Source organism: Cataglyphis hispanica, chromosome 22 (assembly GCF_021464435.1).
Source record: "Cataglyphis hispanica isolate Lineage 1 chromosome 22, ULB_Chis1_1.0, whole genome shotgun sequence".
Taxonomy (NCBI): Eukaryota; Metazoa; Arthropoda; class Insecta; order Hymenoptera; family Formicidae; genus Cataglyphis; species Cataglyphis hispanica.
In genome coordinates, this window is record NC_065975.1 from 1545718 (window position 1) to 1569779 (window position 24062).

At 31.8% G+C, this 24062-nt stretch overlaps 1 protein-coding gene across 6 annotated transcripts in view; it reads right to left on the bottom strand.

Moving 5' to 3' along the window:
• Nucleotides 1–8496: 8496 nt before the first annotated feature.
• The window catches only part of LOC126857593 (neurotrimin-like), a 75590-nt gene continuing 60024 nt past the window's right edge, over nt 8497–24062 (bottom strand). For 3 of the 6 annotated variants that reach the window (XM_050607213.1, XM_050607210.1, XM_050607211.1), the window contains 5 exons: nt 22938–23096; nt 19303–19431; nt 18066–18203; nt 16159–16311; nt 8497–11729 (listed from right to left, as the gene is read on the bottom strand). In XM_050607213.1, the coding sequence (XP_050463170.1) occupies nt 11470–11729; nt 16159–16311; nt 18066–18203; nt 19303–19431; nt 22938–23096 (839 nt within the window). In that variant the 3' untranslated portion in view covers nt 8497–11469. The remainder of the gene's footprint in view (nt 11730–16158; nt 16312–18065; nt 18204–19302; nt 19432–22937; nt 23097–24062) is intronic. The other 3 variants (XR_007688525.1, XR_007688526.1, XM_050607212.1) reach the window with 3 other exon arrangements.

Consider the following 24062-nt stretch of genomic DNA (forward strand, 5'->3'; position numbering starts at 1 on the left):
TATAATGAAAGTTGCTTATTGGTAAAAATTCATATAATACACGTTATACATATATGTTTGCTTATGAAAATATACAAACATTTATAATATGAGTATTTTAATGATGGACATGAACATGCGGTAAATACTTAAAATCATATTATGTAATCATCAGTGCGTTACGCGACGAAGCAAAAGAGCATTAATATCAAACATATCGATTTACACATGAACACATGTTATTTCAATATTGCATAAATTTAAATTCAACTTTTTCTTTCCCACGATAACATACATCAGCGATGCAGTACGTAGAAGAAAATGACGACAATCGTGAAAAGCGACCGTCTTATAGCCGCATTGCCTTTTGTTTCTGATTAAATTATCCTGAACAGTCAAACAATTTTCTTTACAAGACAAATGTTGTCTTCGCGAAGACTCGAATTTTCTCTATCGATCGGCGATGATGTCGGACGCTGCTGCATCGAAGTTTCGATCATTCATAAAACATGAGTCTCCATCAGGTAGTACTCCATAAATTTTTAAGCAGGAAACTACTGCGCCTCCATTTTCTTCGGTAGTCTAGAACATTTGTGACGTGGGGCCAGATCGATAAAAAATAATTATCTCATGTTTTCATCTGCAAGAAACAAACAAGCTTCACGTCAATGTCAGCTATCGTTTACTCTTCGTCAAAAGATGCGATTTTGAGTGCATAGCAAACGCGCGAGTTTCTCCTCTGCATCACGCAAATATTAGCCTCTTGATAGCAAATATTGTGTAAAATTCATGCAACCCCATTATTTACAAAATATCGTGTATACATTGCATTTTCAGACATATTATTATAAATTTATATATCTTAAAGTTAATAGACTAAGAAAGATCGTGTGCTTTACTAACAACACTGACAACTAAAACATCAATATGCTTAATATGCATTCGGAGTCTTCCAATCTCTGTAATATCATCTAGATGCAGTGTTATCGTATCGATCCGGGGAGCATGGCGCTTCCAATATAATGCATTCGTCAAAGCTTCTAAATTGCATCGATATTTACCATCAAAACATACTTCAAAATATACTTCATTATATGTCGATATCTCGTTTAAAGTGTGAAGTTTCCAGCCAGATCATTAAAATTGTATTATCGGCCAAGTCAAATATTTCTGTGCATAAGAAACATCTCCGTTTAAGCATTTAAAGTCCCCACGTAAATACATCGAATACACAAATCGAAACGATGTATTCCTTACTCTGCCATGGCCCATTACGCTTCTAGCGGAGAGCTCATCGCTGAGCACAGAATTTCAGATTAAGGCATACGTGGAAGACATTCTGGATGGCTGGAGCACAGATGAGTAAGCGCATTAGCAAAATCTTACCCCCGCGCGACTGCGGGGATATGTATAAAGGAACCTTTATGTCTACTGGCTGGTGGTGATATCCTGAGGGCAATAATAAAACTTTTCGAACTCAAGGACCGTTCGAGTTAGCGAAGAGAAAGGGAGACACGTTCTCAAGCAAATACGAGGGGGAAACGGATCTCGCGACGGCGGCGGTATAAATGCCTGGCGGGCGAGGGGTATCTAGACGCTTGTTTCGCGAATCAGAACGCGACGTCGTGGTTCGCCAGGAAAGACAAGTTGAAATCGAACGACCGTTCGTACCATTTGCTTCGACCTCGTAATAAATCCAATTTGCGATAAGTTGTAATCGCGATCGAAGCTTTTACTTGGAGATATAATATTATTGCGATACTCTCTAGCGACAATAGAAGCGTATCCCGAAGATATTGACATATATAACACCGCGAATATATAGAGAAATTCATGGATTTTTATATGTATTAAATAAATTTTATTATTAAATGAATTTTATTATTAAATAAATTTTATTATTAAATGAATTTTATTATTAAATAAATTTTATTATTAAATAAATTTTAACATTGACAGTAAGTAGTCTAAAATATCGTTTAATATTTAATGTTTAAAATATTTAATATTTAATTTACATTATTAAACATTTATTATTATTATTATACTAAGATAATTGAGTTAAAATCTATAATTTATTCGTTATTGATATATCTAACATCAAATTAAATAAAGATTAAGATTGAATTACACAATCAATTTTTGATGAGCACACTTATCAAGTTTACTTAATATGCAACTTTTATACATATAACGGTGCAGTGTTATGTAGAGCATTAATCATGCCGCGAAATAAGGGATGCGTTTAATAATCCGCTTACACACCGAGATGTAAATCCTGGAGACGCTGCAAGATATGACGTCGAGAAAATTCAAGATACGACCTATTCTAGCGTCTACTGTCGTTACTAATATACAGACGGACGGATGGTCTGAGAGAAATAATAGTGGGTAGAGGAGATAAATAAGCAGCGAAGGAAATAAAGCTGAGGCTGCTGCAATCCGACCGAAAGGTACGGAGGTACCGGAGGAGGGAGAAAGCGCACCGGTGTAATAAGGTGCATCGTGCAGGCAGAATAAAAAGATCATCAATTACCACGTAGGGTCCTGGAGCCGCCTATTTTATACGACCTCGCGAGCTAGGTTGCGGAATATTATTCAGAGCATTAGGCATGCTCTCGACCACGGAGAATTTCCATAAAACCGCTATCTGCCATCTAAGACGCCATAGCTCGCTCTCTCCTTGTGTCTCTCCTCGTCTTTGTCTTTTGCAATTCCCGTCCGACCCTGCCACCTGCACTCTCACTTTTCTTCTCTTTCTCGCCTGTCCCTGTAAAACGAGTGCAATGCCAAGAGATGAGCAGATGCATCTTCATAGTTACTGTTACACGCTATTTACGATTATCTTAAAACGCGTCACGTTCTCAAACTGACCTTCCGAAAACGTACTCTTCAGTATGCTTACAGTGTAGCCGAGCGGAAATAAGACGACGTAATAATAACCGAGTATTGTAACTTTTATATCTTGACGTCAATCCCTCCGTCCAAATGATAAGCAATTTTAATGCACGATATAATAAATTTTTTTCTTTTATAATTGCAAATATTAAAAAAATAATAGTTAGGATAAAGATCAGACTTTTAAATTGCGAAAATAAAATACACATGATGTAAGATTTTTTATAATCTAGGAAATCTTATTCCTAATCATATATAATAAAGAAAATGTACCAATTAAAAAATTTTATTATAAATATAAAAGTTAAAATTACCATTTTTTTTAGATTAATCAGAAAAATAAACAGTAATTATATTTTCCTTTTATGTGTTTGTAAAAATAATGAAGCCACTCGTAATCAAATTGGAGCTAATGAAAGAAAAGAGAGTTTATGAATTAAATTAGTTTCTCATTAAATTTTGTATACATTTTAAATATTATTAAACCAGAATATTTTTGATTTCTCAAAGAAAAATCTATCACATTGTATCTATTATGATGTTATATTATAGCAAAACATATTTTTAAAATTCAGTACATTTTGAGCTGTCCAATGAATAAACAACGGACATCGGAATGAGTTTCATTTACTTGATTGTTTCTTCTGTATAGATAAATGTCGATATATCTTGGCTTAACGGCGAAAATTACTGCTTTCGATTTATATAGAGAATACGTGCTATTTTCTTCGTTTCGCAACGTGCTTCATTACGCTTCTCTTAAAAGAAAAGCGGTTTAAGAACCCTCTTTATAACCCCCAAGCCTTTCGTCTAACGGAAAAAAAACCTCTGAAAGCATGAGTTTGTATAAAGTACAAGCGGTTAATTAACACGCTCGTTGCTATTATGCCCCGAAAGCGGATATAAAAGGATTATAAAGGGTAGATGTTACCTCGCTTTTTTGAAATGCCATATACTCGTATTTGCATTTTTCACATTTGACAATCAGAAGTATTAAAATGGATTTACGCTGTAATATAGCAAACAATCTGCAAACTTAATAACAACTTGTAACAACCGTATGAAGAAACAATATTAGCAGGAAAAATTATATTGCAACAAACAAGCACAATTTATTATATCGCGTATTATTAATCATATATAATTATAAATTTTATTTCCATTAATTTTTAATATTATATATATATATATATATTAAATATTTTTAATTTAAGCCATCTCTTCAAAAAACAAGTACCTGAGTTATTTCTCGTAATGTTGCTTCATTAACTTTGCTAGGAAATTTACAATAGTAATTATAATAGCATTAATAATTTTTTTTATTTGCTAATATTTCCATGATGGTATCCACTATATTTCATCCATGACAATGGATGAATATTCTCATAGTAAAACTGTTTCACGCGTTGACAAGTTGTTATTCGTAAGCAGGGTCGGTAACGGGTGGAATAATTTAGTTTTGCACGGTCCATATAGCTCTCCCACCGGATCGTTATTACTCATAGCATTTCTCTTCATAGCCATATTTTTAATGACTTCGTCTAAACCCGTTAGGCAATAGCTGTGAAAAACCTGCAGCATGATTTTCGATTTTAATCACCCTTCTGCGCTTTCGTAATGTAAATGTAAAAAAATTATTTTTATTTTTCAACCAACTCATGCATGATACCACTTTTTTTTAATTATTCCATAAATATAAAATTTATGCCATTTTTTAAATTGTATTTTTTTTACAACGATTTTTATATCTAAAAATTTAAATATCTCGAATTGTGATAAGAACTCAATGTTTCTTTCTTTCTCTCTTTTAAATAAATAATTTTTTCTTTTTTACGTTATTACATGTTTGAAGAACTTACATTTAAACGTTACCAATCTTCATTATTTTTAATAACTGCTCATTGAATGCAGTACGTAAAAGAGCGTTTCTGACCTAAGTAAAGAGAAGGTAAATGTAAATTTTAGATCGGAAGCACAACTAATTCACATTTGGCAACAACATGGTCAGCCAAAGGGAAGAAGAACGAAGCTGGACAATTTATTCCTCGAGTACTGCGAGGAATAGTTACGATTTGGCTAAAGATATCCAGAGCTTTCGAATACGAGAAGGGTCGTGTTTTCGCAAACGAGGCAAAAAGGGTGCTCTGTGAAGCGGTCTGTACGAGGTTAAACCGCACACAGACGTTGTAGCTTTGTGGCAATAGTATTTGCTCGGCTGTGCGACGTTGGCAATTGATTATCTTGAGAAAGATTGGAGTATGAGCTTGATGAAATGAAAACTTATGCGTGGTAAATGCTGGAAAATAACACAAGCTTAGAAAGAAGAGAAACTTCAATGGATTTAAATTAAATATTAATATCACAACATCAATTTTATATATAGCTATTTAGTACATTATTACTTACCTGTAAAAGTAAATTATAGATGCAAACAGAGAGGTGTTGTTAGATTAAACAATTGTATATATAAATCACTGTTCTTCTATTTCTAAAAATACAAAAAAAGAATTAATTGATTTATTTGAGTTCGAAAGTACATAATGGAACGTTTCTCATTCTCTACACATACACATGCACACTAAACTTTCATAGTATTTATAGTTCTACAAAAAATAAAACATTGTTTATCTAAAATAATTATTATTACAAAAACTATTATCAATAAAACTTTTGATTAATATTGATCTACACTGTTTTTTTATTTGCGATTCAATTAATTGGTTGTTAGTAAAAATGGAACAAAAATATTTTAGACAATCTCAGAAAACAGTTAAAAAAGTTAAAATAAAATAAAATATAAAGATAATAATAGATATTTAATAATGCAACACATATCTCTTGCTTGATTATACATATATTGAGATATTTTATTACATTACTGAAAATGAGACCTCGTATATAAATATTTTATTTCAATCAGTTTGATACTTGGTATTTATTATGATGACAGATTTGCTTTCATTCAATTAAGAACTTTCTACATCTTTTTATCTTATGGCTAGAAAGAAAATATCAGAGATTTCCAGAAGCTGCTTGTGATAATCCAGGTACTTTGACGATTCGTGACTCTGTTCTACTAGTGAGAAAAAAAAGAATTGCCTAATTAGCTGATCTTAAAGAAGAGAACTTGAAAAGCGCTTGCGGCAACTGGAGAAAATGTCTAGAAAAATACGTAAGTATAAAATGAAATTAGCAAGCCTTGGGCGAAATATGAAAACATCGTGAGCGATAAAAATAACAACTCGTATAAGGCTCTGCTCCTTCGAGGGCTTTATACCGTGGTCCTGTGTACTTATGGCGATATGGACACGATGAGCGATCTACGTGCGCGTGTAAGTTTTGCGATAATACTATCGAAGAATAACACGTCGAACATGTTTAAAGGATGTCCCTTTACAATTGTGCAGATGGAGAAATCGCTACGTACTGGATGGAATTGTTGGATGAGCCGGTACAGATTCTTATCGTTTCCTGTTATCATTTGCATTTAGACTGTGTTTCCTGAAACAACAGCGAATAGCTGAAATGTCCGCCTTGCGCTATACTCGTACTACTGCCAATTCAAATCCGCATAAAACGTTACCGTTTATAATAATACAGTCAGAGGACGGAAGGATATTTGATGATTTTTCATATTTGGCAATTGTTGAGTTCAAAGATTATTTTAGTATTATTATGAAAATAAAGCAGTTCAAATAATGTATAAAGTAATCCGAAAAAATACGGAAAAATAGTTTAATTACCTTTACTAGAATAATTAAATACTAAAAAATATTTACAAAAACGTACATATCAAAACTATATTTTTGCATATCTGTTTGTAAATCTATGTTTAGCTTTAATAAATATATCATTATTATTTGATATACGCGATATTGATTTTATATGCAAATATATAAAAATATGTAGCAAATATAATATTTCGATGGAAAAAAAACGTACTGCTAAAAAAAAACGTACAAACTAAAATATAATTATTATTCTTACACATTATTTTACTAATAAAAATATAAAAACGAAAACACAATAAAACATGATACAAAATTAATTATAATACAACTATAAATATATATAAGTTATATGTTTAACGCTTGCATGCGCGCGATATTCTCAGAACATTAAAGTATATAATAGATTTATTATCTAAAATAGCCGGTATAGATGTAGTATAGATATCTAGACATATCTTATTATACGATCTAATATTAGAAGACTCGTTTGTTTACGAAGCATCTAGTATCGCTCAACGTAGACGCCTTTGTTATCGCTGCCTCTTTCGTTCTATAACCGTCCAAAGGGATTCGTGCCGATGATGTACGAGCTAGCTTATAGAGAAAAGCCCTTTTTTCCCCTCGTTACTCCAAAGTGCGCTGCCAAGTTCTATAATAATTCTTTCCCGAATATCATGATTATACCGTCGGGTCTTCGTTACAGTCGATTTCCCGAATTTTACGTAGCTTCGGAATGAACTGAAGAGCGTAACAAAGCAAAATAAATATATGGGCTGAGAAGGAAGTGCAAGTGTAAGTTTCCCCTTACATTATAACTCGTCGATATTTATATTTTACATAAAATGATCAAATAAAATCTTTAATCTCATCGGTAATATGTCAATTGTATTAACATGTATTAATAAATAAGCTGACATATTAAAAAAACAATTTGATTATTTACATAGAATTAAATAAGCTAAGATCTCTAAACTTTTTTATTAAAAAATATTTTTTTTGTATAAGTAGTATCTAAAATGAAACTTATAGCTTTCCTATCTATATATATTCTGCTAAAAAAATACAAATAATTCAAACAATTGAAAGAACAAAAATCCTACCTATATCTGCCCTCTACGAGAGAAATTTTTAAGTCAATTTCAAAATTTCTGTCGATGTACCTAGAAGTACATACAAGCGATATATTCTTGCAATCAAAGATTTACTTTATCAGAGTTACCACTTGTTGGTGTACAGATAACAGTCACTGATATAGTAGAGATTAAATATTATCTGTATTAAAAAATGAATTTTTATTTATAAATATTATATAATATAACTGTAGACAGTAAAGTATTTACTAATTATTGTCTCCTAAACTTAAATTTACATATGAATTTATTATAACATAAAACGTACATTTATTTCTACTTTATTTCTACTTATCTACAATTTTAATAGACGTATCACAAATTTATTCTCACAGATTTACAATATTTTCGTATTTTTGTTTATGTAATAATTTTTCAATTAAATTTATATAATCTATAAGAAAATATAATAAAATTTTTTTATGAATAAGTTTTAAATATATAAATTAGATTTTTATGTAGCATTAAATGCAACTGACTTTAACAACGTTTTAATTTAAAAAATAGCAGAAAGAATATTTAATAACAAAAATATTGTTATATATATATATTTGAAATTAATCAGAATCATAAATAATAAATGTGATAAGCAGAAGAATATGATCTCTGCCAATTATATTTTTACTCAATCTTCTTTTTATTTGATTTCATAAAATCAATTTAATAAAATTTGCGCTATCATAAATTTGAAGGCTTAATGTAAAAAATAGAAATGATCTACAAGACCAAGACAACGACTCAAACAAGTATTACGATTGTCTAACATTTATTGCCCAAGTACACGATAAGGTACATTTTATTTACATGGGAGGGAAGAGTTATTGTGACCACACACAAATGCAAAAACTAATATAACTTACAGCTTAGCATATATACATGTCCCTGAGGCTTATTCTACAATATCATACACATACTATTATTATACAATACTAGTAGCTCTATATATTGAAGAAATGCGGCGCCGTACATTAATTTATCGATTATCACACGTCTACGAATATGTACATAGCACATTTGGGGTCATCACAAACATACGCAAGCAGCATCGCGAAATTGATGGAGATCTATTTCAAAAATTTAAACCAAACCAGCAATTTGTAATCGATTAAAAAAACATGTGATTGATCGATAACAAACTCGTTAAGAAAATGAAATGAAAGCTTAATTGATAAATCACTGGTAAATTGCTTTAAAATATTGATTGAAAATATTGTATATTCGTTATTTTTTGAATGCGATGTATGTTATTAATATTTGTTATATATAGCAGAATCTACAGATTTATTTTTACCTACGTTTAATACACATCTATCAAAATGAATAAAAATATCTCACGTAAAAATACACATATTCACACTTAAAATTGTTACTTGTAGTCTTAACCTGTTCACAAATTTAGCATTTCCATATTTTTAATATACATATGTATATTTCATTTATAAATCAAAAATTTAAACGTACACAGAAAAAGTGATCCATTATAATTTATAAATGGATTTTAACAAACTCTTGTTTTGTTTGTAAGAAACTTGTAACTTTTTTAATAATTTATTTTTTGTAATCTATAACTTAAAAAATATTATGTTAAGATATTATCTCTGTTCGTTGATGCGTGTATGATCATTATTTTTATATATCTAAAATACTAAATTTATCTAGAACTAAAATTTGTTTTATAGATAAAAACTTGAGAAAAATTCTGTCTTCCTTCTTTCCTTTCTCTCTTTGATTTCTACAGATGTGTATATATTATGTATATTATATGTACAGTACACGCAATAAGCCTATTACTATAACCATATCAATGGTCTCGAGGTATTCGAATTAAAAATACTTTATTGATCATTCCGTTAATAACGGAAAATTTCAGAAAATTATTGTCATCCTGTAAATAAACGCAACAATTGCATTAAGTTAGGAATTTTACTTAAATACACAAAAAGCATAAAAATTGGGAACATATTGGAGCAATAGAATAAAATGCAGTTATAAAATTATGTACAATTCTTCGCTCGTAATATAATGTTTTAAATGATGCGATTAATCTGTTTTTCTTGTGATCAAAAAATGTCACATATACATATACATATACATGTATATATTTAAATTATATAATAAAGTATATAATTATAAAATTGACAAGAAATGTAATTAATATTTCTTTGATATTACAATGATATACCATTTAAAATCTAAAGGCTCTTTGATAATGCAACAAACAAGTTTTATAAAATAAAAAGACACATGCCATTTGTTTATAAAAAATAAAGTAGATTTTTTAGCCATTATATAAATTATTAAAATAACCACTTACAACGTAACATCATAAATTCAACTCTTTCTATTTAAAAGTTATTGCGACATATTTAAACAAAATAAATCTCTTCTCGCTGAAAATATGAGCCATATCCTTTTTTTCACGATATATTTTATGTGCCTAAAAAACAAGATAAAACTTAGTACAAAATTTCGTAAAGATGTATAAATTTATAGCTTTATAAAATAATTTTAATATAATACACAACATTATTGTGAAGACTCTACCATTCAAAGTATATATTCATTTATACATTGTTATCTTCCTAATAATTAAATTCCATTGCATCTCATTCCAAGTTTCTTATTATTCTTGCATACATACACGAGTATTTGTTATTGATACATACTATAAAAGATATAATTAACTTTCTAACATGTACATTTATAATAACAGAAAACCGTAGCAAAATAATTAAAAGTTTAATATATAATTTAAAATGCAATTAGGCAACAGGAATACATTTATAATATTCATGATGATAAAAAATAAACTTTCAGATATAATGCTGAAAAATAATAAATAACTCTTTGTAAAAAATTATTTGACATTTCACATATACACAATGCACTTTCATTACTCATCTTAATATTTAGACATTAGACATTATTAGCAAATTGCAAGCTATGTACGCTCTGTTAATATTTTGAGAAATGCAGAAATAACGAAAGATATATCTTTATATTTATATTCACATCAATACAGTATATGATGAAAAGAAGAACACTATATAATTACTGCAACCTAAAAATTGAACAAATTACAAAAAACAGACAATTTATATTTTATAAAAAAATAAAAAATATGTAATTCTTTTTAAACGAATTGAAATAGAATTTGTATGCTACTATATTCACATACGCACATATATAAATATATAAAGCAAACAAAAAAATATTTATTTTAACAACTTATCAGAAAGTGCGATTGCAAATAATATGTACCCTTTTTATTTGATTTACAGACTTTCTTCTTCAAGTGATGGCGAGATCAACAAGGTTACCGCTTGGAATGGGAACGGTAAAAGCCAGCTACTCTAACGCCTTCAGCGTAAAGGGGTTAATAGATTGGTGGCTTTCTACATCTTTAGATAGAGAGGAAAGTCTATTAGTACACGTTCGGCTTGCAATGTGTTAATTACGCTCCCTCACGAAGTACAGTACCACGGTCACTCTGATCAACCAGATACTTCGGGCCCCCTTCATGCTTCTATATAAAAACAGGTCTTCACTCTACGTCCACTTTATGCAAATTTCATTGTACAACAGGAAGAGACTTTTTATCAAGAACAGCGACCCTTCGCAGCATTATTCTTATCGACATTACTTCGTTGCAATGCTTGCCACGCGCGATGTTTAATCTCGCATCCAGAGACTCTTTCTATATTACTTTAATCTTCTTTGCGTATAGTATTTTACTGAACAACAGTAGTCTGTGTGGATAAACCACCGACCAATATCGCGGTTATGGCAGTTATTCCGAAATTTGTAAGCAAATGGCGATGAAACGCCGATGAGGCCGTCGCCGACTGAAAATCGATCTGCTCGTCGCCAATATCATCACCTTTCAGCATTGGCTCGTCCTTCATTCCGGCGGCTTTTTTCTCATGGCTGTGATCGATCTTCTTCGCCTTCCGTCTCGTGCCTGGTTTGCGCGTAGTGGGCTTATCGATTTCTGAAAATACGATAAATAAATTTGGTAACCAAAGTTAGAGTAACCAAAGTAAGTTTTTTTTTAAATAAGATACTTTGCAGCATGTTTCTTGTGTTTTCATTTTTAAATGGATTCTATAAAAAAAAGAAATAGATTTTCTAGAGAATTATCATTTTATTCCTCTAGTTTATAAATTTTTTGAAAAAGTTATTTTTTTAATAAAGATGTATAAACATATTATTCTTATAATATTCTAGTGTTTAACATCCGTTCCAATCTTTGTATTAAAATTTTGTTAAAATTAATTGTCAATTTTATTCAAAATTTACTAAAGATTATAGTCTTACATTACACAGTTTGATTTTATTTTATTTTATATATAATAGAATGTTTTTTCAATTAATTATTATATAATCAAAAGTTACATTAATATCTAAATAATTAAAATACCAATTTTAATATAGCAATTTATCTTAATTACGATACACGCGATTAAATATGTAAATTTAAACATAATTGCGATGCAATAGAGAAAGCCATAATTTCAAAGTTAATTATAGAAGCTAAAGATTCGTTCTACTGTATTATACCCACATTTATCATTATTTTAGCATTGATTTTATCAACAAGTTTCAATATAAAATATTTGCAACATGTAAACAAATCTCTCGTATTAAGTAAAAATTCAGCGGAGCAGCAGCAAATAAATAATCGTGATTTTTGCACATATAAATAAAACTCAATAATAATAAATAAAAAGTACATATCAATTAATCGTTGAAATTTCATATTGATAAACGAGCGAGCGCTTAAATTCGCGCTGATCATCAACGTGGAGATTGAACATCCGTTACAGTATGCAAGCGCAATAGAAAGTCGCTTTACGTCGAACTGTGTTCGAAACAAACGAGCGTAAATGGTGAATCGAGATATCGGTAAAGCCTGTCCGCGAGTAATAACTGGAAAAATAATCGGCCAAGCGGTCGGACTTTCCGCGCGATGCTCTCCGGATTTGACGTATTGGAATGTCGTCCGAACGGCGTTCCCACAAAACCTGGAGAGCTCTTGTCACTTGCACGCTCCGTCGAAATGTCGAGAGTTCGAAAGCGATATTAATTCTCTCGCGTGTGCATCGACATTGCCGCACGAGGCAAAACTACACTTTTTCTAATTAATACCCATGGGATGACAGCGCGCGCAGGTCGCGCAACATTCTCAGGTGACAACTGGGAAACAATTGAGATTAGGGAACAAAGGTGAACGTCAATACCTTCGATAGATTAGGAGAGCAAGAACAAATACAGTTTTCTTTCAACTTTGATATATTAAGCAGACATTCGTGTAAATTGACTGAAACTAAAATTTGATGAAAGAAGATCATATTTGTTAATTTTTATTACTGATTATCATAACTGTATATATATATATAATATAATATAATATAATTACAAAAAATTGTTTATATTTTCTTATAATTCTTCTTGTTTAATCCTTTAAATAGTTTTTGTATTTCTTATAATTTGAAAATTATCTTTGCAAGTAAATTCGGAGAAAATAAACATTGAAATACTAATCAACTTCCGTTTGATGTGCAGGAGCTTATACAACGTTGATTTCAATTCGCAACGACAATTGTGTTTACTTCTGCAAGGTCAATGTATTTATGTTTGCTTGTAGTACTGTTTACAAATGTAGGAAAACATACGTTGTACGCTATATATTCGTAGAGTTGAGATGCAGAACGTGCGTTCTCGACTATTCTGATAGTTTTCTCTAATAATATAATTTAATAAATACATTAATTAACGCTTGGACACCACGTTTTGGCCGAATATCGGGATTGTGGTCAGCTTTATGTACCGCACTGTTACCGAGAACCTCGTTGGAATGGTTATCGTCCTAAATACCTTAAATTACTAATTTACATTTATTAGCATGCCGTTATATAATTTTCTTTGATGCTTGCTGTATCTGCGGTAATGAATATTGCGACTGTGGCTTAAGATGCTCAGAGCTCTCTTCCATCTCACTGCAATTAGCCAGTAATGCATTTCACCCGTAAGACTCGCAATTCTGTTCGCTACACTACCGATGATGCCTGCCATTTCACCGTAACACGCTTAATAACGTCTGAGCGTAAGCAATGAACAAGCGTGGAAATAAAATAATTCAACTTGTCTTTTTTCCATAAATTTCTTTTTTATTCGTATTTCACAAAGAATTACGAGTAGCCCAGAACATTATAAATATATATATTAAAAATTTTGTCTGCATCATTAATATCGGGAAATCAAAAATAAAAAAAAAAAGTGAAGGAAAAAGACAAATTGTAATTATTCGTTGAAATGTACAGGTAATCATATAAATTGAAGGAAACAGAAAGAAGGTAACTTACAACGCTGCAAATTATTTAATACAATTAACTACGCACAGTATAATGCACCAATTTAATAATAACAGAGAATAGTAATTACATCACGCTAATTGCTAATAATCTGTAAAAATTATTGCAGAGTAATACCGGACGTTGTAAAATCAGATTTACGAGAGCAATTGCGATTTAATTCTTCCTCAAAGAACATTCGCCGGCTAGCGCAGCAAAAGTGAACTAACGACCATGGCTTCCACGGAGCATTTATCGGTCACATCTATACGCGCGCTCGCGCTCGCGCACCCTCATCCGGCGATATAATGCAATTTGAATATAGGCCATCATGCACAGGACTTGCATGCCATGCGTGCACGTCATTGTGCAGACTCGGAACAACCAGCGCGACTCGCGTCCGAAGTACTTTACACACAATCTTAGCCGTCTTTAAAAAAATCCTGTCCTCTTGTCTGTCAATAATTCGTTCTTTCTTTCTTCTCCTCGTGTTTCAGTTCGAATAAAATTTTCATTAAACTTCATCGATTTCAGCAGACTATATAATCCATAGCCCGCTTTTCCTGGTAATTATTGTTAATTTTCCTGGTAATTGTTGTTAAGCACGTGCCGCATGGACGCCGGAAAAAGCTTTGGACTGTACGGCGATAGGGGAGCATACAGGACAATTTCAAAAGAGAACGCGAGACAACCCGTTGGATTAAACTATCGGAATAATTACTGGAAAAGTAATTCGTAAGAATGGAAATTCGTGACCCGGGCGTGTCCCGCCATTCCGCCGTGTCGTTTCAACCGCAGCGTTTTATTTGTAATTGTCGGTAATTAAGTGCTTCGCGCTCGCTACGATTCTCCCCCTTTCATCCCCCTTCCCTTATCCAATCATCATGAACGGCGCGATTTTCGTTAAAACCATCATTCTCTACCTTTCTCTTTGAACGAACCGCTTCCGTCCTTCCGCCGTCGTTACCCCCGTCCCTTTCCTTCCATCGTCGACACTCTAATTGGAGAGGCGATCAATTAACATCAGCGAGGTCGATCGGAACGGACGGGTCGTGCTTTACGTATTTGGTGTGCTTACCACTTGAATCTCTCGCGCGCGAGATCCAATGAAATATAATGACAGCAAACGGGATGGACGCGTGACGTAGTGGCACGAAGATGACATGACATGACACGACGCGCTATGATTCGACCTGGCTCGACTCACAGCAATGTTTCCTTTCAGAAGCTTAGAAGGCCTTGCACAGGCACTTTCATTCTTTATTGTACGCGAAGAAATGGCAAGGCTACTAATGTCGTTAGCTAACGAGCAACATATTTCACGTCCTTCACGAGAGATTGACGGTTCTTTTTATTCCGTCACGAGAGTAAGCGGAGGGACTGGGGTAAACAGGAACGGAGAAAGGTTGTTTGGCTTCCAAAGTTCGTATGCACGGAAGGATGATGGAATTTAGCGATGGCGTCGTGGAACGAGAGACGAGGTGCATTGGTACACTGAGATTGGGGCAATTACGTCGAGAAGGTTATATCGATCGGCGATAAACCGATAAGTTATCCGCTTAAGAATCACGAACGCTGCTGGTTTAATTCCGGAACGAGATGTTTCGCTCTGCCCCCGAAATAACTGTGTACCCGAAAACATGCAGATATTTCGTTCATTGTATAAAGCGTCGCGCTTACGTATTATGCCACAATGAATTTCAATTTGTACATTTTCATTTTTGTTAATAAGTTTAATTACCAAATTGTTCCACATTATATTTCCCAATAATAAATAAAACTGATTTCGTATGTGCACGTAATGTATTATTAAAAATAATAAAATATACAAGCTCATCAAAATTATGTTTTTTTATTTTTTTTTCCGCGCATAATGTTCATATCACAAGAAAAACTAAAATGAAAAAGAATGTGCAATATTTACGAAATAAAATTCGATTATTAATATCTTTTCTGCATTAAATAATTACGTTATTGTATAAATATCATACTATGTAAAGGCAAAATGAGTAATATAAATAAAAAAAAAATAAGAAATAGATAAATAGATTTATAAAAATTACTCACTATAAAGTTTTATCCTTCCATCAGTTTCTCCGAGAGAATTCGTTGCCACACACCGAAAGAATCCAAAATCCTGGAATCGTACAGATTTTATCACGAGCTTCATTGTCATTTCATATGATCCCTTGGGGATTGTTTCGACCTTATAGTTCTCGTCTGAAAAGCGTGAAAAAATCGATGTTTAAATTATGCACGTTAAATATGCTGGAGTAATACATCGTGTAATATAACAAATGTTATATTAATAAGTTAGTTGCTTTCAATTGATAAAATAATATTACACATATTGTTTATAAATAATAAGTTTATCACAGAGGTGGATTAACACCATCAATAGCGCAATTAATAAAACAATAATTATAAATTTTGCATGCAGACGTAGATTATACGTAAATCATACTGATTTTTTAATCAAAGTCAATAATTCGGGGGAGATTTTATTAACCTGAAGGGCATGGTGCAAAATCGGCATTTTCGCGTTGATACAATTGTACTTGTCTCTCGTAAAAAAGCTAATCCGTTTCATTGCCACGAATGGAATAGCACTAATTAGACAAGCTTTCACGGCAGCTCGGAATAAAAGAAAATTCTGGATCGATGCGAGCAGCATAAACTTCGTATTTATGTTTCAAGCAGCTTAAGTATTACAGAACTGTGCAAAGTGTTTGCATTGCAAACCATGTTATTCGTGCACATGTCATTTTTGTTCCGCTATAGTAGAAAACGGCACAAATATCGATTTTCATATTATTAGTTTGAGACTGTGATACTGTCAATGTGAAAAAATATTACTTTATAGAGAATTTAATAATATTTATTAGTGCAAGTGTGCGCATCGCGTATTATTTCGCATTTTTTCATAAAAGTTTATTTATTGTATCGCCGTTTATATGAATATATGTGATTTTATAAATCTACTTTATTTAAAAACGTAAATATGATGATAGTCAAGAGATAAGTTGTACACATATGTACCATATGTATATATAACTTATCTTTATCTTACAATATGTGCATATACAATCATATAATAAAGACTTTCTCTTCTTTACAATTAATCGATAAAAAATTTTAATGCCAATTTTATTCCACGAGTTGCGAGAACTTCTACCCAACGTATTTAATTAAATGACTACATCAAACTACGATAACTAATAAAAACTTGGATTCGTGAAACAATTCCGCGTTCTTTTAATTAATTCGAATGTATTTTTTTATTACAATACTTTGAAGAAAAATTTCAGCCGCGTTTATATACGAACGATGCTGTCACGTTAGCGACCCGACACGAGATGGCATGCACACGTCTTAAGTTTTAATGCCACTGCCCTTGCCCTTAACCCCTTGGCATATCGCAAAGATGCATGGTAGCAATTAGAGTAAAACAGCCGCGTTAGCGCGGTGTAATTAAGGCGAATCGCATTACAAGTGCTCGTGCGTGCACCTCCCCGGCGTGCGCCCGCGAAAGAAAAGAAAAGAGAACTTATAATAATTATCTCAAATTGGAATGAAACGAGCTTTCAGTTTTAATAAAACTCTTATTTTTCTACCTTTCCAGATGGCGAATATTATTCATAAAATGAGAATATTTTTTAACACAATACGGAACACTTTAACAAGCACAAATTTATTAAAGGTAAAAACTGCTTTGTTTGTCTTCAAAAAATAAATGTGGAAATATAATAGTAACTTGAATAACCACAAAGGAAATTTGGTTTAAATATGAAATATATAAGGATAAAATTGTCAACAGCATGATTTTGTATTCCAATAAATCATATTAAAATAAATTAATTAAAATAAATTTTATTTTCCTTGTGTATTTCTAGTTTATTTTTTATTGTTGACAAAGTTGACAAAACATTTTCTATGATATAAAAAATTGTAGAAATATAGAAATGTCTGCTCACCGTTGGCAATAGTCTCATTTGTTGGTTTCGTCCAATAAGTGATAGGACTAGGATGAGCTTCGCTATGGCATTCCAATGTAAGACTTTGTCCTTCGAAAGCACCCACTAGCTGATTTTCGATCCAAACCATAGGCTGAACTACATAAACGTAATTTAATAAAACAAAGTATTTTAATAAAATATGAATTAAAAAAATATGAATTAAAATGCACATATTATGCTATTAATAATTCAAATATTTATTATGAATGTTGGGTATGAATTTGTACAAAAAATGTGCATGTGTATCTTTTATTAACAAATTTTTCTATTGCATTGAGGTAAAAATTAGATAATAAAGCTTTATCTATTCGCGCTCTATTAATGACATTTTATTATAACCACATTTTATTCGAGGCATAGATATATTTAATGCTGAAAATTTTCAAACTCCAAAAAAAAAAAAATAAGTTTAATAAAACATCCATCGAGATTTTCAAACTCATCATCGAAATATTTGACGTAATCTTAAAATAAAAGTTTTATAAAGGTGCCTTTCCTTCTTCATTTTTAAAGTGTTCTTTCCCGGAATAAGTTCTTCTTATTTTTTAATCAATCGAGAAATGTCACTTGTTCTCGTAGTAAGCGGCTCGTGACATCGCATAGCAAAATTACATAGCCAGCGGCGGGAAAGATTTAACTCCATTTTCAGAAACAATGGCCCTCGGGATCAGCTATTCACCATGCCCATTCCGAGAGGCGTCATTACGCGAGATCGCTTACAGCACGCGCGAGTACGACAATTTAAATTATATTTTGTGGCAAGCGCGACGCATAAGAAAGAATTTCTAGAACAGAACATAGGACTGCATAAAATCATTCATATTCAAGCATATAAAAGATATACGTATAACATAAGGACTGAATAGTGCCAAATTTTTTCGACTACATTAAAAAAGATTGATTTGATTTTGAAGCAAAAATTATAATAATACGATATTTTATAGACGTCTATTTTGTAATTTTTATTTTTCAAAATTATTTAATATATAACGATTATGTAAGATTTTTATTTAGTATTAGTTCTGTACGTCCATGCGTGTAATATTTTTTATCTAATAAAACAGAAATGCATTTGACAATACTTCTCTCGATTGCAATGAAAAAGTGATTTATGCGTATTTTGTAACGTTCCACATTGTTTCTGGAAATATGCCCCTTGGTCATGAAACTAGGATCACGTAGCAAAATTACGTACAGTGAACAGTGAGAAGGATCCGCTTGCTGACTGTCGGTGGCACCCCGTTAGATGCTATGCAGAGATACGGTCCCATATGGAGACGCGTAATGCGTGTTATTTCCAGTTCCGGACCTTCGATACTCGCCACTGCAACAGTTTATACAGAAATGCAGGAATATAAATTCATATAATCGTGAATTATGGCGTGTTATGAGTTATGTATGCTCCACTAATCTCTCTGAAATGGATCTGACAATACTAACACAATCTACCCAATTGTACGTATTAATGCCACATTAATTTTTAACGAAGTATTCTGAAGCGTAAATACATTTCTCATAAATTCTTTTTTGCGATTTAAAATCTTTACATAAAATGCTTTTCTCTCTTAAAATCAGAACTGTTACTCTTTCAATTTACATAATATTATCGATTAAATATATTCACAATAATAAAGCACATTAAGGTAAATGTATTTTTTCATCCACATTTTTTTTAATATCAAAATATACAATAAAACAAAATATTTTGCGATGTACATATTAACATTGAAAAAATAAAATATTCATTCATTATTGGATAACATATTTGTATTAAATTGCAAGTTGCACTAAATGGAATGTAATATAAATATTAATACGCGAAAGTGAACAAAGTAGTACTCATTATGTGATATATGTCACAGTTATAATTTCACATGTTGCAAATTAATATTTATTCTCTGATGTTTTCCCGATAATTCCTATTTTACATGCAGCAGCATGGTCGACTAGCTTAATATTATGAAACAATTGATTTCAAGTTTAATTAAAATGTGTATTTCCTTAATTTCGATATTATATAATTAAACATACTAATCGATTTGTATATTGAAATCACAATTAGTTCCACATTGCGAGTGCGCAGTAAAATTAAATTGACAAGTTAATAAAGTTTATTTCCAGATTGATTATTATTTAATTTACATAGTTTACAGATCAGTGACTTGCTAATGTAGACATAGTTATATGTACATATTATTGTCAAAAAACAATGCTACCCGACTTGCAATATAAAATAATTTATAAGTAATTTTTATAAGTATATGTAACATATGTATATTAAAAGTAATTTATACAAATATACAATTATGTACTCTAACACTCACTCTATTTTAATATAAAATTTTTATTAAATTAATATAAATATAAATATATATATATATATATATATATATATATATATATACACGCATATATATATAAAGAAAAATTTAATATAAATTTAAAATCTTTGAAGAAATAAAGTAATTTAATAAGTTCTTAATAATAAAATTATTATATATTATTTTTAATTATATTTATATTAAATATATGTACCTATGCGTATTTAGAATATTTATCATTTATTTTAATAATTTTTTATAATAGCCATTAATGTTTTTATTACAAAATCATTATATTATCCTATTTATTTAACTATTTATTTAATAAATTACTCCTCGTCTGCTTTTTGTAGCATTTGAATATGTACCATGAAATTTATGCATAACGATGTCTGCACATCTTGAAAAGCGTTTTCACTTGCACCTGTTGAGACCTTTGAGGTAAATTCGCACATCAAATTATTAAAATCGTCTTTAGGAAGCGAACCCGCTTAGTATGGATTATCGTATACGAATAAAAGGATAAAAGAATTTTCTTTTCGTCTCTTCAACTATTATTGGAAGTCAAACGAAATGCGCGAACCCAGCGAGAAAATCGTAAGTGCGATGGCGCACAGCTGTGCGATGGAATGCTCTATTTTCCGGTACTTATCGTCTAATGGAATCGCGACTGAACCTTCCCGCAAAATGAACGCAAGATGAAGAGACGAATAAAGGGACAACGAGACGTGACAAAATGCTTAAAGTGATTCCTTAAAATCGCTCCCGGAAGATAAAAGTTTCATTCGGTGAATAAAGCATAGAATAATGGATGACATGAACGCACGAACAGTATCTTACCATAGGAAGATGTTTTTTTTTTGTACTGTTTGACACGGTCTCGTACAAAAGAACAAAAATACAAATGTGTTGCACATTGGCTTGTCGCGTCAGTGTTTCCAAAGCACGAAACTCGGTAACGTACTCGGCGAATAGAGATATAAAGTGAGAGTCTAGAGAAGTCTAAAGAAAAGTCTAGCCGAAAAAGAGAGGGACCACAAAGCAGTACTTTAGCTATCTTGCTTGACGTACAATCAAGAATGCCTCTAGCACTTGCTTGTGCAATTAGTCAGAAAGATCTGAACGATCCTGACACAAAGCGGAAAACAAGAGAGATACTATTGAATAAAGCCGGAAACCAAAAGCGTTGTGAATGATTGGATTGTGAGAATGGTGAATCGTTTGAGAGATTTTGTAAAACAAAAACTCTTTAATTGTGTGGAATTGTGTCTTTCAATTTTGATCTTACGTAAAGTTAATGAAGTAATTAAAATTGTTTAATCTAAATGTAATACGTGTACAAATATAATAACGCTATGTATTATTTTTGTAATCAAAAGTTAAATTTGTTGTAAAAATTGTAATGACAGTTCAATTTCAAATATCGACAATCATGTATCGAAGAATTATTATTAATAGAAAGTTCCTTCTGAAATATTTTATCGCAAAGGCTTGTATAGCATTTCTTCTACAACAATTAAAAAATTAAATTATATGTTGATTAGTAGACTTTACTTAAAGATGGCATAACAACAACACGAACAGAAATTTGTTCGAAATTGTAAACAAAATTAATTTCTTTTCGAATGGGTTAAGTAAATGAGTTTATATTATAAATTCTCGGCAATTTTATTTCGATAAACATTGTGCCAACAGCAGTTTGCTGATAATAACATTAAGAATGAAACCATTTCGTGTAACGAATCGTTAAATTTATTCGCCGATTGTGAGAGACTGTAGCAAGCGGAAAGATAGTAAAACAGTAAATTATTATTAAATGTTAATCGTCACAGCAATAAAGAAATATCAATGAAATTGAAAAAATGTTTTGTAATTATAAAAAAGAAAAATATTTAATATACGTAATGATATTAAAGAAATGATACATAACTATTAAAGAAAATATTTGCCGCGCTATTTATATTATATGATGCAATGTTCTTGACATAACTTTTCGTTACTCGAAAATTTCTTTCTCTCCTTTTCTATTATTTTATTATAAAAAATAAAAAAGATTTATATTTTAATTGACTTAACTTCAAATGTATATCATACATTTGATCGATTCTAATCAGTAAGCAAGTTTGCTTTATCCACAATGCGACAAACGTGTTCAATCTACGTGAATTCAATAAAAAACGTACTCGTATCGATTCCTATTGCACCATCCATTAAAACTCACTCAATGATTCGATCAAACCAACAATAAATATCCTATTCAATCAGCAAGGAATGACGCGACAAACGTTCTGTTTTAGCGCGAGTAAGAAAAAATCTCGTAGTACAAATGTTATTCTACGTTTAATGTACGCGATAACGACGAAATAACGACGAAATAGGGTTGAAAGAGAATACAGAGATCGAACGAGAGGAAAGCCTTCAATCTGAGGTAGCAAACCGGTGACAGAATAACGTATCCAGTTAATGTCCGACGAAGCAATAGTAATAGCACTAACGCAAAGATACGTACCTTCGCGCCAGTTTGACAAGCTGATCGAGCCACCCGCCTCGCGACGCCACGTGACCGTCGGCTCCGGTGTTCCTGTCGCCGCGCACCGTAACGTCACGTTGCTACCCTCTCGCACCACCATATCCGTACTGGTGGGGTAGTCCAGGATATCCGGTGGCACTGAAACAATGACCACATTGCAATGAGAAGGGATCCCGGAGGCTGCGTGTGCGTACCAACACACGGAGAACATTGCGCGTACCAGCATCACGACCAGATAGATGACTATCTCCCGGTGGCCGATCACGCTCTGTCACCGTCTAACCGTGTCGCAATATTTTGCGTGTATATCGCACCGCGGGAGCACGCGCGAACCTAGGGGGATTCGCGCCCCATTCGCTCGCATATAACGGCATTCGCTCGTAAAATTTTGCCCGGCAGGTCTCGTTTTCGCCTCGTCGATCTCGAATTAGCTCGAATCTTCGTAGCGCCCTGGTCTATGTCCGGCCGGCACCCTTCTCTATCTACCCTTTTTCTATCAGCCTCTATTCTTTTGTACATGAGATATCTTTTTATTCTATCGAAGAAACTTTTCACCGATCTTTAACACGTCGGTTACGGCGCGTGATTTTAATAGATCGTAACTCACATTGCTTTGTTGTAGAGCGTAACCGGAAGCTCAATGGGGTGTGGTAAAAAATGCATAGTATTAGGATGGTGAATATATTTTTTACGACACACACACTATACTTGTCTTTGAGTGCGAGATCACAAGCTGATCAATGATACAAATGTTTTAACAAATTTTTTATACCTATATTTATACTATTTGTGTTCTGACAGTTTTATAAATCTGATTAATAAAAAAAAATTTTATAATTATTTATAACATCTTTATATATTAATATACGAATGATATAAGACAGAATCTGAACTAGAGAACGTAAGTTCTCAAATTATTTGAATTAGTCGAACTGCATAAGCAAGCAATATATCATGCAAAGTAAATCCCCATCGCGTAGCTTTATCCAAGTTAGTAAATAATGATCGGATATATGGCATATTGCTCTGTTTAGAATATATATCTGATAGCTTAGAGAAACTATGTTTGTTCCTCTAATCTGAGTAAATAAATTAACTAAAATA